Raw genomic sequence first — 16,629 nt, 5'->3', positions numbered from 1 at the left:
TACTATTAATTAGCTATAATAATATAAAAAGACCTATTTTTATGTTCACGTACCTTTGTGCTATTGGTTCTGCTTTTAATATTTAATTTAATAAAGCCAACAACTGCTTTTTAGAAATAGGTAGGATATGAATCCTAAATTGAAAGACCCTGGTTTTTTAATGAGTATCAAGTTTTTTTTTAATCCAAAATATTTCTAAGTTTATTCTGAGAATTCCAGTTGACAGCCAAAATAAAGATGTACATGATGTACTTCACGACCATAAATGATTTATGACAGTAGAGAAACATAATAAATTTGTGAATTTTGAATTACTGACCATAAGGAAGCTTATCATCATTCAGGTGTCCTTTCACTAACAACATATGCAAGGTTGTGTAAATAATTGATAGTTAAATTCAACAAATTTATTAGGTAGCCAGTATAGTATATTTGAGGTATTGTATAGTAGTGATACAAAGACAGTCCCTAGTCAAGAGAACCTTACAAAACTGAAACAAGTTTATTTTATTTTATTTTTTTGCTTTTTAGGGCTGTACATAGGGCACATGGAGGTTCCCAGGCTAGGGCTCAAATTGGAGCTACAGCTGCCAGCCTAAGCCACAGCAACTGGTGGATTAGAGCCACATCTGCGACCTACACCACAGCTCAGGAAAACGCTGGATCCTTAACCCACTGAGCAAGGCCAGGGATTGAATCTAACCTCATGGTTCCTAGTCGGATTCATTTCCACAGCACCTCGACAAAACTGAAAAAAGTTTAAATTAAATGTAATAATAAATAAAATTAAGGACTCCATCCTCTAGAATTTAAACTACTTCTTTATAATTAGTTCATTTGGGTGACAAATTAACTCAGCCATGGTCTACAATGCAGTTTTAAGTCACATTCAGGGTACACTTGTTATTAGAGCTAACTCTCTGAACAGGCTCACTATTATATACTTTGATAACCAGTGGTTACACTCTTAAGTGTCTGTTTACCTGGGATATTTTGTTTATTCTCATTTGTACATATCCATCGTAGGGACCCTTAGAGAAACAATTATTCAGGCCTCTAGAATATTATTAGGAAAATTATCCTTATAAATCATTAATACAAATCAATAGATGCAATATAAATCTATTTAACAGTAAGTATTCCATAAGTACTCTCAAATTTTCATTACCAGACATGACATACACAAGAACATCTCAGTGCTAAGCACCTTAATAATGTTATTTCCTTACATCTGTGCTAAGCACACCTTGAGTACCATGCTTGTTTCCTTCCCTGGGAAAGAACTGTCAATTTTCCCTTTCAACATTTCCCGAGTTTAACTGAGCCCCCAGTCTGTGCACAAGGCTACTGGGATAAACAGATTTGGCGTCTAAAACTTAAAGAGCTAACACTTTATAATGGGGAGAAAGGCACAAAATCCACACATCATTAACACTTAACTTTGAAAAAAAGAAAGAGGTAAAGATAAATGTAGTGGGAAATGTTCTTTGAGAAATAACAAATACATTCAATCCTCAGTCATTTTCAAAAATACTTGTTTGTTTTCTGCAAGCACAATACATGGTGGGAAAAAACAGTGCTCTGAGGCAAGACCCTTGGTTTCCTGATTCTACACACAGCTGTGTGATTTTTAGGCTTGTCATTTAACCAGCCTTGACCTCAATCATTTCACCTAAAAATGACAGTATTATCTTACCAGCCTAAACCGGAATCATCTTACCAGAAGAAACCAAATTGTTCTTTGTGGTTTCCAGGTATAAGAGCCGCATTATTCACATATTCATCTGATTCCCCATGTAATCATGGCCTAGGAACCAGTTTGAGTAAGCTGGGTGAATTACAGTTCCTAAACTGAATTTTTACACCACCAAGAGAATAAAAAGGCCCTAGATTGTGCTTTTAACTCTGTGAGCTAAAAAAATGTATTAGAAAGGCCACGATACAGTCTTACAAAGATGACCAAGAATAACTGAATGTCTTATCCTTGTACCATGCTACAAGCAGGCTCTATTTCCCCCTGTGTTTCAGCATTACTGGAACCACGCCTCCCAAAGAAATGCAGGAGGTATCAGAAAAGCCTCTCGAGGAGGCTAGGAGAGAGATCCCGGATAAGCTGGGACTTGCTTTCAAAACAAAACAAAACCCAAACAAACAAACATTAAAAAAAAAAAAACCTGTTTTTTCCTCCCCTCCAGCTATGCAGCTGCACCCAAAAGAGAAGCACTAGATTACCATCATCTGCATTTCATTCCTGTTCTTTTGCAATACTAGCTACCCGCCTATAATAAACAGACCTTGTGCTCTGGGGATAATTTACTTCCCGTCCTGTAAAGATGAAGTTCCTTATTTTCACCAACAACGAATCGGTACTCACCCTCCCTGGGGAGTCTAGACACTCCTCTTCTCGCCACCTCCCGCTGCCGGCCTGACGCCCCACACCCAAGAAATGTCCCCACTTTTCCAGCCCCTGGTGCACGCACTGGTCGCGAGGCTCTTGGTGGAAAGCGGAAGAGACCGGGGGTGCGGCTTGAGGGCGCGGAGGGGCGCCTCCCCAGCGGGTGAGCACCAGGCTGCCTCGGTCGGCCGGGGTCTCTCGAAGGCGGAAGGGGAGCAACGAACGCCGCGCCACCCCCACTTACCCACTTTGTCCTTCCCGTACATGTGCCCAGCCACCTGATGCGAGAGGGGCACGCAGCCGTTGAGGAAGCGGAGCCTGCCGCCAGCCGGCTTCGGGGTACCCTCGGGGGCGGCCTCGCTCGCCGCTGGGGTCCGCATTTCTGGGGGGCCGGGAGCCTCGAGCCGGAGAGGGGATGGTGGCTCCGTTGCCATAACGGAGAGCTGAAGCGGTTAGCGGCAGTGAGAGCAGGGGGGTAAATAGGGCGGAGGGAGGGGGCGCCGAGAACCGAGGGTCGCTCAGTCTCGGCCGCGAGGAGGCCCGGGGGTTTCTGCGGCTGGTGGCCGCTGTGGCCCGATGAGGGGGCCCATGACGCCGCAGAGGCGCGGGCGCTCCCCTGCCCAACTCTGGGCAGAGCGCGGCTCCCTGCTCCCTCAGCTCCGCCGCCGGCCCCGGCGCAGCCCCGGAGACGGATCCGAGCGGATGAGCTGCGGCTGCGGCGCCCCGCGCTCCCAGGGGCCTTGACGGCGACGGCGGCCCCACCTCCCGCGCCCCCGCCCCCTCCCGCCGTCCTCCAGTCCCCTTAGCTGCCGCGCGCGCGTCAGCGCCGCCTGCACCGCCGCCTCCGCCGCAAGCTTCCGACTGCGCGACCAGCGGCCGCTGCCGCCACTGAGCATGCCCAGAGGCCGCCCGACGGGACCCCCGCGGCGGGGCGTGCGCCCCGGCCGCCAGGGCGAGCGGAAGGCGACCTGGATGCTGGGAAGACGCTGGCGGCCTTTCTTGTCCCCACCCTGACTGGCCGTGTGACGCCTGCAGGGCTGTTGTGTCCTCATTCATTCAGTGCGCGTTTGCACGCTTACCGGGGTCCGGCTCAAAGATGCCAGAGGCTCCCAATTGTGAGGACCAGTCAGTCCCGCGTTAGGAGAGTTAGGAGGGTGGCTGCGCCCAGGATGACTTGTGAGGCCACCCTTTAACTGCGATTACCTCCCTACAATCCCCAGCCGCACAGATACAACAGGAGTAAAAACTGGCAGTTTCTTAGCAGACGCGCCTGCAAAACACCCTTCAAGTAATACTATACCCCCTCCGAAAATTGGTGCCCCTAAGCAACTAAGAAAAGAAAGAAAAAGAAACCGACACCTATATCAGACTGCAAAAGATAAGGAATAATCTTTTTTAAGTGATCATTTTTTTTCTCTTAATGAAAAGAGCCAGGTTTTTTTCCCCTCCCTCAACACGAAGTTGTGTTAAGGCAAGGTCCCTTACGTTAAGGCAAGATCCAAGGTCCTCAATAGATGGAGAATTGGGTAGGCAGAAAAAAGGGATGCACAGTGGGAGCGAGGGGAGAGCCTAGAATGAGACATCACAGTGGGTTCCTGTGTCTGTCACTGGCATTTCATATAACTGGACTTCGCCCTGCAGGTACCAGACTAAACAAGAAAATGTGGGGTAAAACCTTAGATATCTGATTTTGGCAAGTGTTACATCAGCACTTGTTCTCGGTCCAGAGAAATCCGCGCACCTGGGAGAAACATAAAACCTGGCCTGGACTCCCTATTCCAAAGGCCCTTTTCCTGGGCTCCAGAACCAAGCGCCTAAGGATTGCGCAAACTCAGTTGCTACCTCTCTAGGTCGCTACTTCTCTAGGTCTCTCCCTCCTCCCCCCTCCTGCGGCTGTCAAAATCCGGACTCAAGATCTCCCAAAGGCCCGGGACACAGCTCTGCGCATGCTCAGCACTAGCCTGACGGATAATACACACGTGCTTACCGATCGTCGCGGCGCCTGCGCGGTAGCAGCCTGGAGTCGGTGCCCTTAGGACCGTCGCTGGTCGCCCCTTGACTCCCGCTGTCCGCGCGAGCCGGTTTGTGCTCAGCGTCCAGTGCACATCCTTGCAAGCGACGGCGCCATGAGTACGACTTCCAGCGTACGAGGTGAAGTGGGGCCTGGGAGTGGGTAAGGCTGGCGGCCTGCGCACCGATTGCAGATCCCTCAGCGCCTCTTTGGGCTGTTACTGCCGCTCGCTCTGCGCGCCCGCCGGTCCTGTAACCTTGAGATGCAGAAGGGCAAGCGTTCCGCTGGCCTTCGGGCTCCCCGGACCGCACGGGGAAAAGAGCAAGATCAGAGTATGATCTCCAGGCATAAGTGGCATGGGGGCCATGCAGGCATCTACCCAGTTTTAGACCGCATTTCCCCAAACTAGCTAAACCCTAAATCCTAACGATTCTTGCTCTGCTAGTTTTTCTTATCCCCTGCGACGCCTGTTTTGTCATAGGGCCTGGATAAAAGGAAAGATGAAAACAAACAAAAAACCCTCTTCTCCACTCTCAACCCTTAAATCACCGTGGAGTGAGAACGTCGATTTCCTGCAACCATCAAGCGGTGCATGCATGACTAATCACATCTTAGTTTTTTGCACACGTTTTTTTAAAGGAAGGAAACCCAATCCGGGGTCTTCAGTTTTCCCAGGTTTTTTTGTTTTGTTTTTGTTTTTGTTTTAATGCCTCTGGCATCTGGCTCTCGGTGGCAGTAGTCCAAGAGAGGATAGAAAACTGAGTTGGAGCTCACTGATCCTTCACCTTTCTCAGCCTTGCTTCCCTTGTGCTGGTACCTGGGGTTTGAAAATGTTACTTCACAGAAGGTTCGATTAAAATTAGACTTTCTAGAAGTCAGTTAATGTGGGGCTTCACTTCATAATAATTCTTGATGGTAGTATAATTGTTAATTTAATAATGTGTACCATCCAGTATACATGTGATCTTTGCCAGGTATATAACGCCACACCTCAAGGTTTGGTAACGTGTAATGATAGTTAAGTAAAGGCAAAGAGATTGCCCAGAAGTCAATTAAAAATAGCGCTCTTGATTCATTTAGTGAATATTGAGCATCTGGAGTGGGAGGTGTAAAAGATCCCTACTAACTTGCACCCTAGTTTTGTTGCAAAAGTTACCTAACAGAGTGAGGTTGGTAATCCATGACGTTTTTAAGTTCCTAATGTGGCATATAGGAGGTGATTACTTGGAAAAGTTATTTCAAAGGGTATTCATCATTAGTCTCCCTTAAGTAGAGTCATCCTTGTTGCAATTAAAGTAGAGATTGGAGTTCCTGTTGTGGCTCAGCGGCAATGAACCTGTCTAGTATCCATGAGGACGTGGATTCAATCCCTGGTCCTGCTCAGTGGATTAAGGATCTGGTGTTGCCACAAGGTGTGGTGTAGGCCAAAGTTCCAATTTGACCCCTAGCCTGGGAACTTATATCTGCCCTAGGTGCGGCCCTATTTAAAAAAAAAAGAAGAAATAAAGTAGGGATTGATTTTTGATTTTTGTTTGTTTTGTTGTTAATTTTTTTTTTCCTGAGGAAATTGTTGTGTAAAATAAGATAAATGTGACTCGAACCACTGAAGGAAGACTGTTTGCATTTGTGTGATATGGGCCAAAAGATTCCAAACTATTGGTTTTTTGGCCATGCCCTCAGTATGCAGAATTGCCAGGCCAGGGATGGAACTGGAGACACAACAGTGACCCAAGCCGCAGAAGTGACAATGCTGGTTCCTTAGCCACTAGGCCACCAGGGAACTCCCCATAAGTGTATTTTTAAAATTTGGAGTCATTTTGTGTAATTGAGCACTATATTTAGGTAGCATACTATTGAAATGTGAAGTAGGTGAACCCTAGGACTTCTTAAGACTATGTTGACTTGAAAAAATATGCACAATCTAAAAGTTGAGAGTTAAGTTTTATTTGGGACAAAATGAAAACTGTGGCCTGGGAGGCAGCATTTCAGATAGCCCTGAAAAACCATTCCAATAGAGGTAGGGCGGAATCTCTGTATATATGGGATTTTAGTGAAGGGGAGAGGTACATGCAACCAAGCACACGTTTTTACGGAAGGTTGCTCCTAGTCTCCTGAAGGTTTCTGCTAGTCATGAGGAGCAAATGTCACCATGAAGGATTTTAGTGTTTTTGTAGATATGAGGAGATGCAAGAATTGGGCTCAAAAAATCTTCTGAAAATATCTATCTGAAGACCTGTTTGGCCAGTTTTCCCAGATCACAGAGTGCCTCACTCCTGATTCTCTACCCTGAGCTCCTTTCAGGGGTGTTGAGGGTCAGCATCTGCAGTGGCTCATGATTCAGTCCTTGTAGAGGCAGTCTCCAGTGCACAACTATAAGCTAATCTTTCTTGCAAGTAAGACAAGTTTGTTGTTTTTTTGATCTAACTATAGTGGAATCCAAAGTTGACTTTCCCATTACTTTGCCATCTTCTAAGGGACAGGAAATTGCTGGGCGAACTTTAGGTACTGAACTTTGTTATCAGCCTGAACTTTAGGTACTGAACTTTGTTATGAGAAGTAATTACTTTTTATTTCACCTAAAAGCATAAAGACTGATATAAAAACTAAGGGGAAAGGCCCAAAGCTTTTGTAAATCACTTCTACCAGTGCCTTCCTCAAATATAGTGATATGGCAAGGTAGGGACAGAATATCCATTTTGTACTATTTTTTTTTTTTCTTTCAATATTTTGAAAGTGTCATTCCATTCTCTTCTGGCCTGAAGAGTTTCTGTTAGGAAATCTGCCAGTGGTATTATTTTTTTTTTTTTGGCTTTTTGGCTTTTTGCTATTTCTTTGGGCCGCTCTCGCAGCATATGGAGGTTCCCAGGCTAGGGGTCGAATCGGAGCTGTAGCCGCCAGCCTACGCCAGAGCCACAGCAACGCGGGATCCGAGCCGCATCTGCAACCTACACCACTGCTCACGGCAACGCGGATCATTAACCCACTGAGCAAGGGCAGGGACCGAACCCTCAACCTCATGGTTCCTAGTCGGATTCGTTAACCACTGCGCCACGACGGGAACTCCCATTTTGTACTATTTAGATCTCAAATTGTTCTCTCGGTTTTTAAACCCAACCTGTTAATTCCTTTAGATTGAAAATCAGCTTGGATCTTTTGATTTGGGGGAAGGTGGCCATGTCTCTTCTCAGTTAAATAAGTGAATTACAGTTACGTTTTTTTAAGTTTATACATGTGTGTGTGTGTGTGTGTGTGTGTGTGTATTATGTAATTGTTAAGAGCTTAGAATAGTATTTGGCAATGATAAGTACCGTGTAAGTACATGTTAAATAAAAAGTGAAAGGTGTGTGCACGCATCAGAATTCTTGTTTATATTCAGGAAAAAAATGAAAGGGTTAGAAATAAAATGAATGTGGATCAGGTCAGGACATGAATCCGGGAGAGGCAATTAAGGTGTGATTGGAATTGAAATCCAAAGATCCCAGTCAGTGAGATAGCTTTCAATACCTATCTGGTCGACTGGAGAACAGACTGTGGTTGCCAAGCACGGGAGGTAGAAGGGAGTAGGATGGACTGGGATTTGGGGGTTAGTACATGCAAACTATTGCATTTAGAATGGACAAGCAATGAGGTCCTACTGTATAGCACAGGGGACTATATCCAATAGCTTGTGATAGAACATGATAGAAGATAATAGAGAAAAAGAATATATATATGTGTGTGTGACTGGGTCACTTTACTGTATAGCAGAAATTGACACAACATTGTAAATCAACTATACTTTAATAAAAAAAATTAAATAAAGACAGGGGAAAAAAACCTATTTGGTTCATGATACCACACTTTTTTTTCTTTCCTAGTTGAGGTACAATTGACATACTTATACCAAACTAATTTTTTATTGGATACCAAATATAATTTTAGAAACTATAAGAAACATTAAGTGGTTTTCACTGCTACCAAAGTCCCTGGTCTCTAATGATGCCTCCTCATACCCTATAGATGACCTTAAGGAATTTACTAAACCTCTTGCTTCTTAATACCTCCAAAACTCATTGAATCTGCTCTCATCTTTAATCCCCTCCCTTCTGTTTGCAAGGTTGTTTTTGATCCATAACCTCCAGATGCCATTTTCTCCTGCTTCCTTAAGCTCTTGCCTCAGTAATGATACCTATTGCTCTTAATTCTTCAATCGTCTCACCAGTCCTAAGTCTGGTGATTTTCTTCTCTTCAGTCCTAAGTCATTCATAATTCATCCTCATCTTTAAAAAAGAAAAAAAAAAAAAAAGTCAGTTAAACCTTAAAGGCAGTTCTTATTCCTCCTGTCCCCTCAAATTTCTTTTTTTTTTCATATTTTGCTTTACCCTCAAGTTACAAAATAGGCATTAGTCTATCTGCCTTGCACCTTATTACTCATCCGAAACTGAACACTATGATGCATGTAACCAAAACTAAATTTCGTTAAGTTCTTATTCTCCAATATATGGTCACTTTTATCGAAACAAATTCATAATTTTCCAGTCCATTTAACTTCAACATAAAAATATTGTTTGGATTCAGTAAATTTACTGAGTCATTTAAAGTAACCATTTAAGGAATTTCCTGGTGGATCAGTGGGTTAAGGATCCACCACTGTCACTGCTGTGGCTTGGGTTGACTGCTGTGGCATGGGTCCCATCCCTGGCCTGGGAACTCCTGCATACCACAGGCATGGCCTGGAAAAATAAAGTAACCATTCAAGGGGTTTGTTTTATTATCTGAGAAGAAATTGCCATTCATACTGCAGATAAAGGAGTTAGCTCCTATAGGTTATAAATAGTAAATAATAAGAGTTTTGGGGGCTGTACTTGAAACAGGATTGGCAGTGAGTGAGTTGATACTTGGAGCTGGGTGAGGGTAAACAGGAGTTCATTACAGTATTTCCTGTGTGTGTCTGAAGTGTTCATAATAAAGTTTTATATTTAATCTCAGGAAGTATTTAAATCCCACACTTTGATATAATAGGTTAAGGTGAGGCCAGAGAGAAGTCATTTGGTGTAAGAGTAATGGGATAGTAGGATGGATTGATGGAGTTGCAAATTCAAATTAGTTATCTATTATTTCTTTTTACTTAACTAACATTGAACACAGCCTGAACAGCAGACCTTAAGAGAAAAGCATTACACCAGGCATAGCTACCAATCCGAGGGAGACAGAAGAGAAGCAACTCCCCTCCCCCTCTCTTCAGGTGAAAGGAGCATTCTGATTCTATGGCAGTTGACATTGGGCAGGAGAGGACAGTTTGGGGCAGAAAAGGGGCTAAAGGAAAAGAAGCAGCATGAGCTTTCTGTCCTGGGTTAAAGCAAAATGTTTCCCACAGTGAGGAAAAGCCAAGAAGTGAGTTACAAACATGGGTTTGGGATTTGGAAACAAGTTGAATGTTGTGTCTAACTCTGAATAATTCTGAGAGAGAAAAACCAAAGTTTATATAATTGTAGGCCGGGGGAGAGTAAGAAAGGGAGAGATCATTTAGAAATGTATTTTTTGTATTTTCTTTCTTTATATGGGCTTATTCATAGTATTTATATAGATAGAAAGCATTGTTAAGCAAGGTTGAGTGGGGTAAGGTTTGATCTAACTAGGAGTACTGTACCTTGAGAGATGGTTACAGAAACGGGAAGTAAGGATAAACTGAAAGAGGCAGAAATAATGCTCAGGATTTTTCTGGACCCCAGTTTTGAAAGAATATCTGAAAGGTGCCAACTGAAATGTCTTTAGAAATTGGGTCTTGATAAAGTCCCTGTTCAACCTGAGATGGTATCTGTTCTTAATAGGCATATACACTATCAAGAACTGAATGTTAATTGGGTTTTATTGTTTTTATTCATTTACTGTCTTGGGTTTTCAATTCTTTGTTCTAATTTTTGACTTTTGAATCCATCATCATTCTTGTCTGTCTCCATATTGTTTCCTTTTCTTTCTTTTCCCTAGAGTTGCCAGTTGGTATCCATAGCTTTTTGCCAGAAAAGACTGATTCAGGCTGCAGTAATGAAATGATAAAACAGCAGCATTTTTTCTTATTTTGGGAACTTTTACATTTGTCTCTAATGAGGTTAGAGAATTAGAATTTGGGAAGCGGGGAGGGATAAGACCTTATCTGACTCTGTAATTCTAAAAGACTCATTAGAGCAAATATAAAGCCATTTTCCTAGCACACATAATGGTGTTGTGACATTTATAAGTGACCCTTCTTAGGGTGTAGGATCACAGAGTGCATATTTCGATTCCCCACAGAGCAGCTACTCTTGGGTACTAGCTAGAGTCACACACCCTCAGCCCGATGTCAATTATTCTGTCATTTCTTCCACCATCAAAAAAATCCAGAGGAGGTAAAGGTTTAAAGAAAAAAGTTACCCTATGGATTCAGTTGGTAATATGAGAAATGAAAAGAATGTTTTAATGATTGAGAAAGTTTTTGGTCATGAGTTTCAGGTAGAAATTCCTAGAGGATTCTCTTTACATCATGAGACAAATTAATCCTGCCTTTATGTAATATATAGGCATCATTAAAAACAAATCTGTTAGAGATTACTTCAGACTTCACCTTGAGAGTAAGGTTTAGGAGTTCCCGTCATGGCTCAGTGGTAACAAACCCCACTAGTATATGTGAGGACGCGGGTTCAAACCAACTCAGTGGGTTAAGGATCCGGCATTGCTGTGAGCTGTGGTGTAGGTCGCAGACCCAGCTCGGATCTGGTGTGGCTGTGGCATAGGCGGGCAGCTGCAGCTCTGATTTGACCCATAGCCTGGGAACTTCCATATGTCATGAGTGCAGCCCTAAAAAGACAAAAGAAAAAAAAAAGTTTAACTAAGAAAACAGTATTTAGGGAGTTGTGTTACTCCAGTCTTTTGGGATATTCCCCTTTAAATTTTGCTAAAGAAAATATAACATTCGGCAGACATAATGGAACATATACTATGCAAGCAGCATTTAAGCCCATTTTGTGATAGATACATTAGCTATTCAGAGTGGCTTTCCATTAGCTAAAAAATGGGTTGCTATAACTCCTGACATTTTCTCAAGGGAGTTCCATGGTTTAAAAAAAAAAAGCATCAGAAAAGATTATAAATCAAACTAGACATTGAAGAAAAGCAAACTCCCTGCTTGGAGTTGTCACAGAAATGATATCATGAGGCTGCACTAAAATTCAAAGCAAATCTATACAAGGTGTGTAGTTTAAAATATCTTTCATTGAGGACAAATGTTTGAAGCTGTCAAAGGACTGATTAACTTTTCTCAGTCATGCAGCACCTAGGAAGAATATAACATTAATGTTTATTTTAGGAGATTATAGCAGGGAGGAATAGGAATGTTGCATGGGCAGGAGAATAAAATTTTTTTGTAGAGAAAAATGCTGTGGTTGAAAATAGAATCCAAGGAACATGCTAATTAGAAACACTTGATAAAAACTAAATTACTAATTAAGCTGGAAGAGAAGACCAAGATAAAAGGAACGAAATGTGAGAGAGGTTGCTCCTCTCCAGAGAATGAGCTCCAATTTTATGTAAAGTAGTATTAGGTTCAGTGATTAATCACATTAGTACAATAAGAAATTTGATTCAGTAGTACCAGTAAGCCATACAGTAATATTCATTATGTGTTTTTATTTGGCCTTGGAATGTGTTTTTTGTACTTATCTCTCTAGGGCTTTATTTGATAGTCTGGGAACTTATTTCAAACACTGAAGATCTGACTCAGGAAGTGCTGGGACACAGTCCAGTGTGTTTATCCTGACCCCTGTTCAACTTCTTGCTGCAGTCCACTCGAGGCTGGGAATAGACAACTCTCTTCTGAGGCTGAGGCCAAGGCCAACCAGACTATGCAACATTCTCTTCTCTCCAGAATTCTCTGGAACTGGGGTAGTTGTTAAGTGCTTGAATTTCTTTTTTTCTTTTTTTTTTTTTTCCTACTGTACAGCATGGTGACCCAGTTACACATACATGTATACATTTTTTTGTCCCATTATCATGCTCCATCATAAGTGACTAGATGTAGTTCCCAGTAAGTGCTTGAATTTCTAAGGGATCCTTGAAAAGCTGTGTGAAAAGAATAAATAAATGGCCCATTAGTCAAGCAAATAATTGAGCAGAAAGATATCATTAAATTTAAAATGAAATTTATAGGGAATTCAAATCATCCACCAGTGGATAATGGAAATTTAGAATTTATTAAATGAGAATCTAACTGATTTTCTTAAGTATGTTTTCTATGAAGTTAGCCGATTTTTATTTTAATGAGACACTTTGAAATTTAAAACAAACCAAAAAAAAGAAAAAAGAAAAAAAAGAAACCTTTTGAATGACTTGGAGCCCAGAATCCTGCTGGATATAGTCCTTTGAATGTTTACTATTAAGCGTTGGTTTTGTTTTATTCGTTCTTGCTTTTCTTTGGATACCAGTTCTGTTTGTGGTTATGCATTTTTAAGTGACTAAAGGACGTGTTATTTAAACAAGCTATGATGAGTTGTTTTGTTAACATAATCACCTCCTGATTTTATACAGGAGGTTCTTACTTGTAATCTGAATATTTTTTATGACTATTTGTAATCTGAATTGGGGAAGGCACACGTGTGTCTTATGGCAGTTCCCAGGCCAGGGATCCAGGGATTGAATCCAAGCCACAGCCGTGACCTATGCTACAGCTGTAGCAATGCCCAATCCTTAACCCACTGTTTTGGTCTGGGGATCAAACCCACGCTGCCACAGAGACAACTCCAGATCTTTAACCTGCTGCACCACAGCAGAAACTCCTGTAATCTGAATTTTTTTTAGTGTATCACAGTTTTTTTTTGTTTGTTTTTTGGGGTTTTTTTTAGGGCCGCTCTCACAGCATATGGAGGTTCCCGGGCTAGGGGTCAAATTGGAGCTACAGCTGCCAGCCTACGCCAGAGCCACAGCAATGCCAGATCCGAGAGGCGTCTGCAACCTATACCACAGCTCATGGCAACGCCAGATCCTTAACCCACTGAGCAAGGCCAGGGATCGAACCCACAACCTTACAGTTCCTAGTCAGTTTCATTTCTGCTGCGCCACAACAGGAACTCCCTGATCATTTTGTTAACATTAAAAACCTTTGATTACTGGGGTGCCTAGTACTCAACAACTGGATTTCCTGAATGTTCATGTTGTATTATTAGTGTATATCTTGGTTTTGATAATTATTCCTGTTTTCCTTCCCTGCTCTAGTTGAGTGGATCGCAGCGGTTACCATTGCTGCTGGGACAGCTGCAATTGGTTATCTAGCTTACAAAAGATTTTATGTTAAAGATCATCGCAACAAATCTATGGTAAACCCTCACATCCAGAAAGACAACCCCAAGGTAGTACATGCTTTTGACATGGAGGATCTGGGAGATAAAGCTGTGTACTGCCGCTGTTGGAGGTCCAAAAAGGTAAGAGAAACAAGTTCTTTCCATCAAGCCCGTCTCTAATGTAACATTTCTTTTAAACTATCCTGCCAAACTGAAATCATCAGACATTGTTAAGATAGCCCTTTTTCTTTTCTTTTTTTAATGGATTCTGTTTTTCTCTCTTTTCCATGTTCTTTTAAGGAATATATTTACTAAAATGTGTAATGACCAGGCAGTAAAATTACATTGTACCCTCACTGAGTTCAGGTCAATATAACCATATTCTTGGCCAAAGAAAAGAGAAAAATCAGTTTATTTACTCTTAGAATTTCCTCCTTAAGTGGGTCTTAGCCTCCCCTATGCCAGATTTGTTTCCACTGTGCCACGATGGGAACTCTGGTTTCATTCTCTTGTTGCTCACCAAAATATAAAAGAGTGATAGCTTTAAAAATTAGGGAATGTCTAAGAGTTCTAATAGGTCAGTGATCTTAAGTAGTTCATTTAGCATCTATTATATATACATGCAGCAGAATAGTTATATAGTAAAACAGCAGGTATAGTAGGTGCAGTACTAGTGCTTTTTATAAAACGAACTTGTTACACTGTGGGTAGAATTCTCTGGGAAGGCATAGTGATATACATGGGAGTTAAATTGCCCCTGAAAAGACTGGTGGTATTAGAATGCTCTGTCTACCAAGTATTGGGGAACTCTTTCTCAGAATCTATGGGAAAGGACTCATATGCACAAAGATGGGATCCGTGAAGAAACTAGTCTGGTCCTTGCACCTCCCTCCCCTCAGGAATAAGTCCAAATTGAGGAGAGTCTTGAGTACCTGTATGAGGAGTTTGTGCCTCCCAGCATGGGGTAGGGGATGGGAAGGTCCTTGTTAGGGATTTCAGAGATAAAGCTGTACTTAGACTAGAGTGCTGGCTGTGAGAATGGAGAAGAAATGAACAGATACATGAAACATTTTGAGGGAAGGATCAGCCAAATGAAGTGACTGATTTATGTGGAAGATTGGAGGAGGAAAACTAAAGCTCATTGAGGTATCTGAGAATTTGGGATTCTAAGCAGAAAGAAGGGATTCAGGGTGAAAAGCCGATTTTTCCAGAACAGCCACGAGGAGTTCAGTTTCAAAGAGTGACCTTGAGGTGACATTTGAATATTTCCATTTCATTGTAAGGCAGGCAGTCTGAAATGTGGGACTAAAGTTGAGACATCAGGGTTAGAGATAGCCATCAGCAAAACTGATGAGTCAAGTGTAGGAATGCAGCAGATCCTTGGTCAGATAAAAATCAAGGGCCAAGTATGATATCTCGGAGAATTTTCTGCATTTTGTAAAGAGGAAAAAGAGCCAAAAAAGGAGATGAAATGGGCCCCAGAGTTAGAATAAAACTAAGAATATCATGGCTTGACAGTGGGAAAGGAAAAGTTTCAAAGAAGGTTTGGTTGCAGAATTGTGCAAGAGACTATGAGGTGAATAGACTATTATAGTAAGACCGTTGGATTAAACAATAAAGCAATTGACCTTTTGGTGTCATTGCAACAGAATAATTAAAATAAAAGCTGTGTCCAAATAGCTTACAGTGTGAATTACTACTAAAGCAATGTTAAAACTGAATATATGTCAGATTTTCTGTAAATGTGACAGTGAATGGAAAGCAAGAAATACCATGGCTGCTTGAGTGAATTCTGCAGCCTAGCTTTGAGGCCAAGTAGAAGGTGTTTGCTTTGGTTGGGCGTTCCCAGAGGGCCAAGGGTCAGTAAGGCAAATGTGCTCTGAGATCTCAAGTATTTCCGGAACAATCACAAATGGACACTAGCTTGTGGTGTAAATGTTTGCTAGACTTTATAAGTGAACAGAACATTCCAGGGTTATTCTTTCTTCATACAGTTTAGAGCTTCCATATGGTTAAGCTGGAGATGACTGTTTCTCAAAGGTAGGCTTCAAGGAAAGGAAGGCCAGACCAGTCGTATCATTTTCAATTTTCTCAATGTCTTCTTTCTTTTTAAGCTTATCTTTTATGTCATTATTCATCCTCTTTGCATCTATGATTTGTCAGTTCTGAATTTTCACTGAATCTTGGGCACTTTTTATTCCCATGTGAAGTGATTCAGCATTCACTTTGAATCTTATTCAAGAGAGTGAATGTTCTTATTCTCCAGACATGTTTGGAAAATCCCCACATTCCTGAGGTTCCTAAGGTTGTCACACAGATGGCCAGTCACACACTTACATGCCTGTGCACAGAATGCTTGTAACTCCTATTTTAAAATAAGTTATTGTGATATAAACATTCAGTTTTAATTCATTCTTTTTTCATTGAGGTATACTTGATTTACACTTGTGTTAGTGTCAGGTATGCAGCATAGTGATTCCATTTTGGGGTTGGAGAGGTTTGCAGATTAATGTATAGTCACTAGTAACCTGTTGTGTATTTCTTAAGATTAGAGCAGTTTTCTCAGACCTAGTGAATCACTCTTAGTCATATGCAGAAGCTATATGTTTTTAACACACTTCATTCTTCCTATTCCCCTTCACCCCCATTGGTATGCCCTCTGCTGTTTGAGAAACTGTCCTGTTTCATAGTATTTCACAAAAGGGTTGTTTATAAGTGAAATGAAAAGGAAAGGAGCCAACAGAAAGGAAATGATTAAAGCAACTACAGGAAAGATAGTATTTGAGACAGCAATGTGTTGACAGAGGGTGGAAGGAAATGAGAGTACAAGCACAGATTTGAGACTCAGCCTTAAAAAGGAAGAGATAGTCTTACTTTCAAAACAAGGTTCAGGAACATTGATGTCAGGGGAAGAGTATTATGCAAGAGTCTTACTA

General features: G+C 41.8%; 2 protein-coding genes across 14 annotated transcripts in view; one reads left to right on the top strand and one right to left on the bottom strand.

Annotated features, from left to right (window-relative positions):
* Positions 1-3,542, bottom strand: part of IPMK (inositol polyphosphate multikinase) — a 45,653-nt gene extending 42,111 nt beyond the window's left edge. For 4 of the 11 annotated variants that reach the window (XR_014827567.1, XR_014827568.1, XM_021073221.2 and 1 more), the window contains exon 1: positions 2,640-3,127. Coding sequence is in view for 2 of the 11 variants with exons in the window: in XM_021073221.2 (XP_020928880.1) it covers positions 2,640-2,829 (190 nt within the window). In the remaining 9 variants the exon portion in view is untranslated. Of the gene's footprint in view, positions 1-738 lie in introns of all 11 variants that reach the window. The other 7 variants (XR_014827572.1, XR_014827571.1, XR_014827573.1 and 4 more) reach the window with 4 other exon arrangements.
* Positions 3,543-4,406: 864 nt separating this feature from the next.
* CISD1 (CDGSH iron sulfur domain 1) overlaps positions 4,407-16,629 on the top strand; it is a 21,688-nt gene continuing 9,465 nt past the window's right edge. The window contains exons 1-3 of one of the 3 annotated variants that reach the window (XM_084996655.1): positions 4,407-4,546; positions 12,202-12,302; positions 13,629-13,834. In XM_084996655.1, coding sequence (XP_084852781.1) covers positions 12,263-12,302; positions 13,629-13,834 — 246 coding nt within the window. In that variant the 5' untranslated portion in view covers positions 4,407-4,546; positions 12,202-12,262. Of the gene's footprint in view, positions 4,547-12,088; positions 12,303-13,628; positions 13,835-16,629 lie in introns of all 3 variants that reach the window. The other 2 variants (XM_084996654.1, XM_021073223.2) reach the window with 2 other exon arrangements.

Source organism: Sus scrofa, chromosome 14 (assembly GCF_054392235.1).
Source record: "Sus scrofa isolate SSC_HxYL_T2T_F1_AM1 chromosome 14, Sscrofa_HxYL_maternal_Yorkshire_Landrace_v2.0, whole genome shotgun sequence".
Classification (NCBI taxonomy): Eukaryota; Metazoa; Chordata; class Mammalia; order Artiodactyla; family Suidae; genus Sus; species Sus scrofa.
Note: the sequence above shows the minus strand (reverse complement) of the source record. Positions and strands in the feature narration are given on the sequence as shown.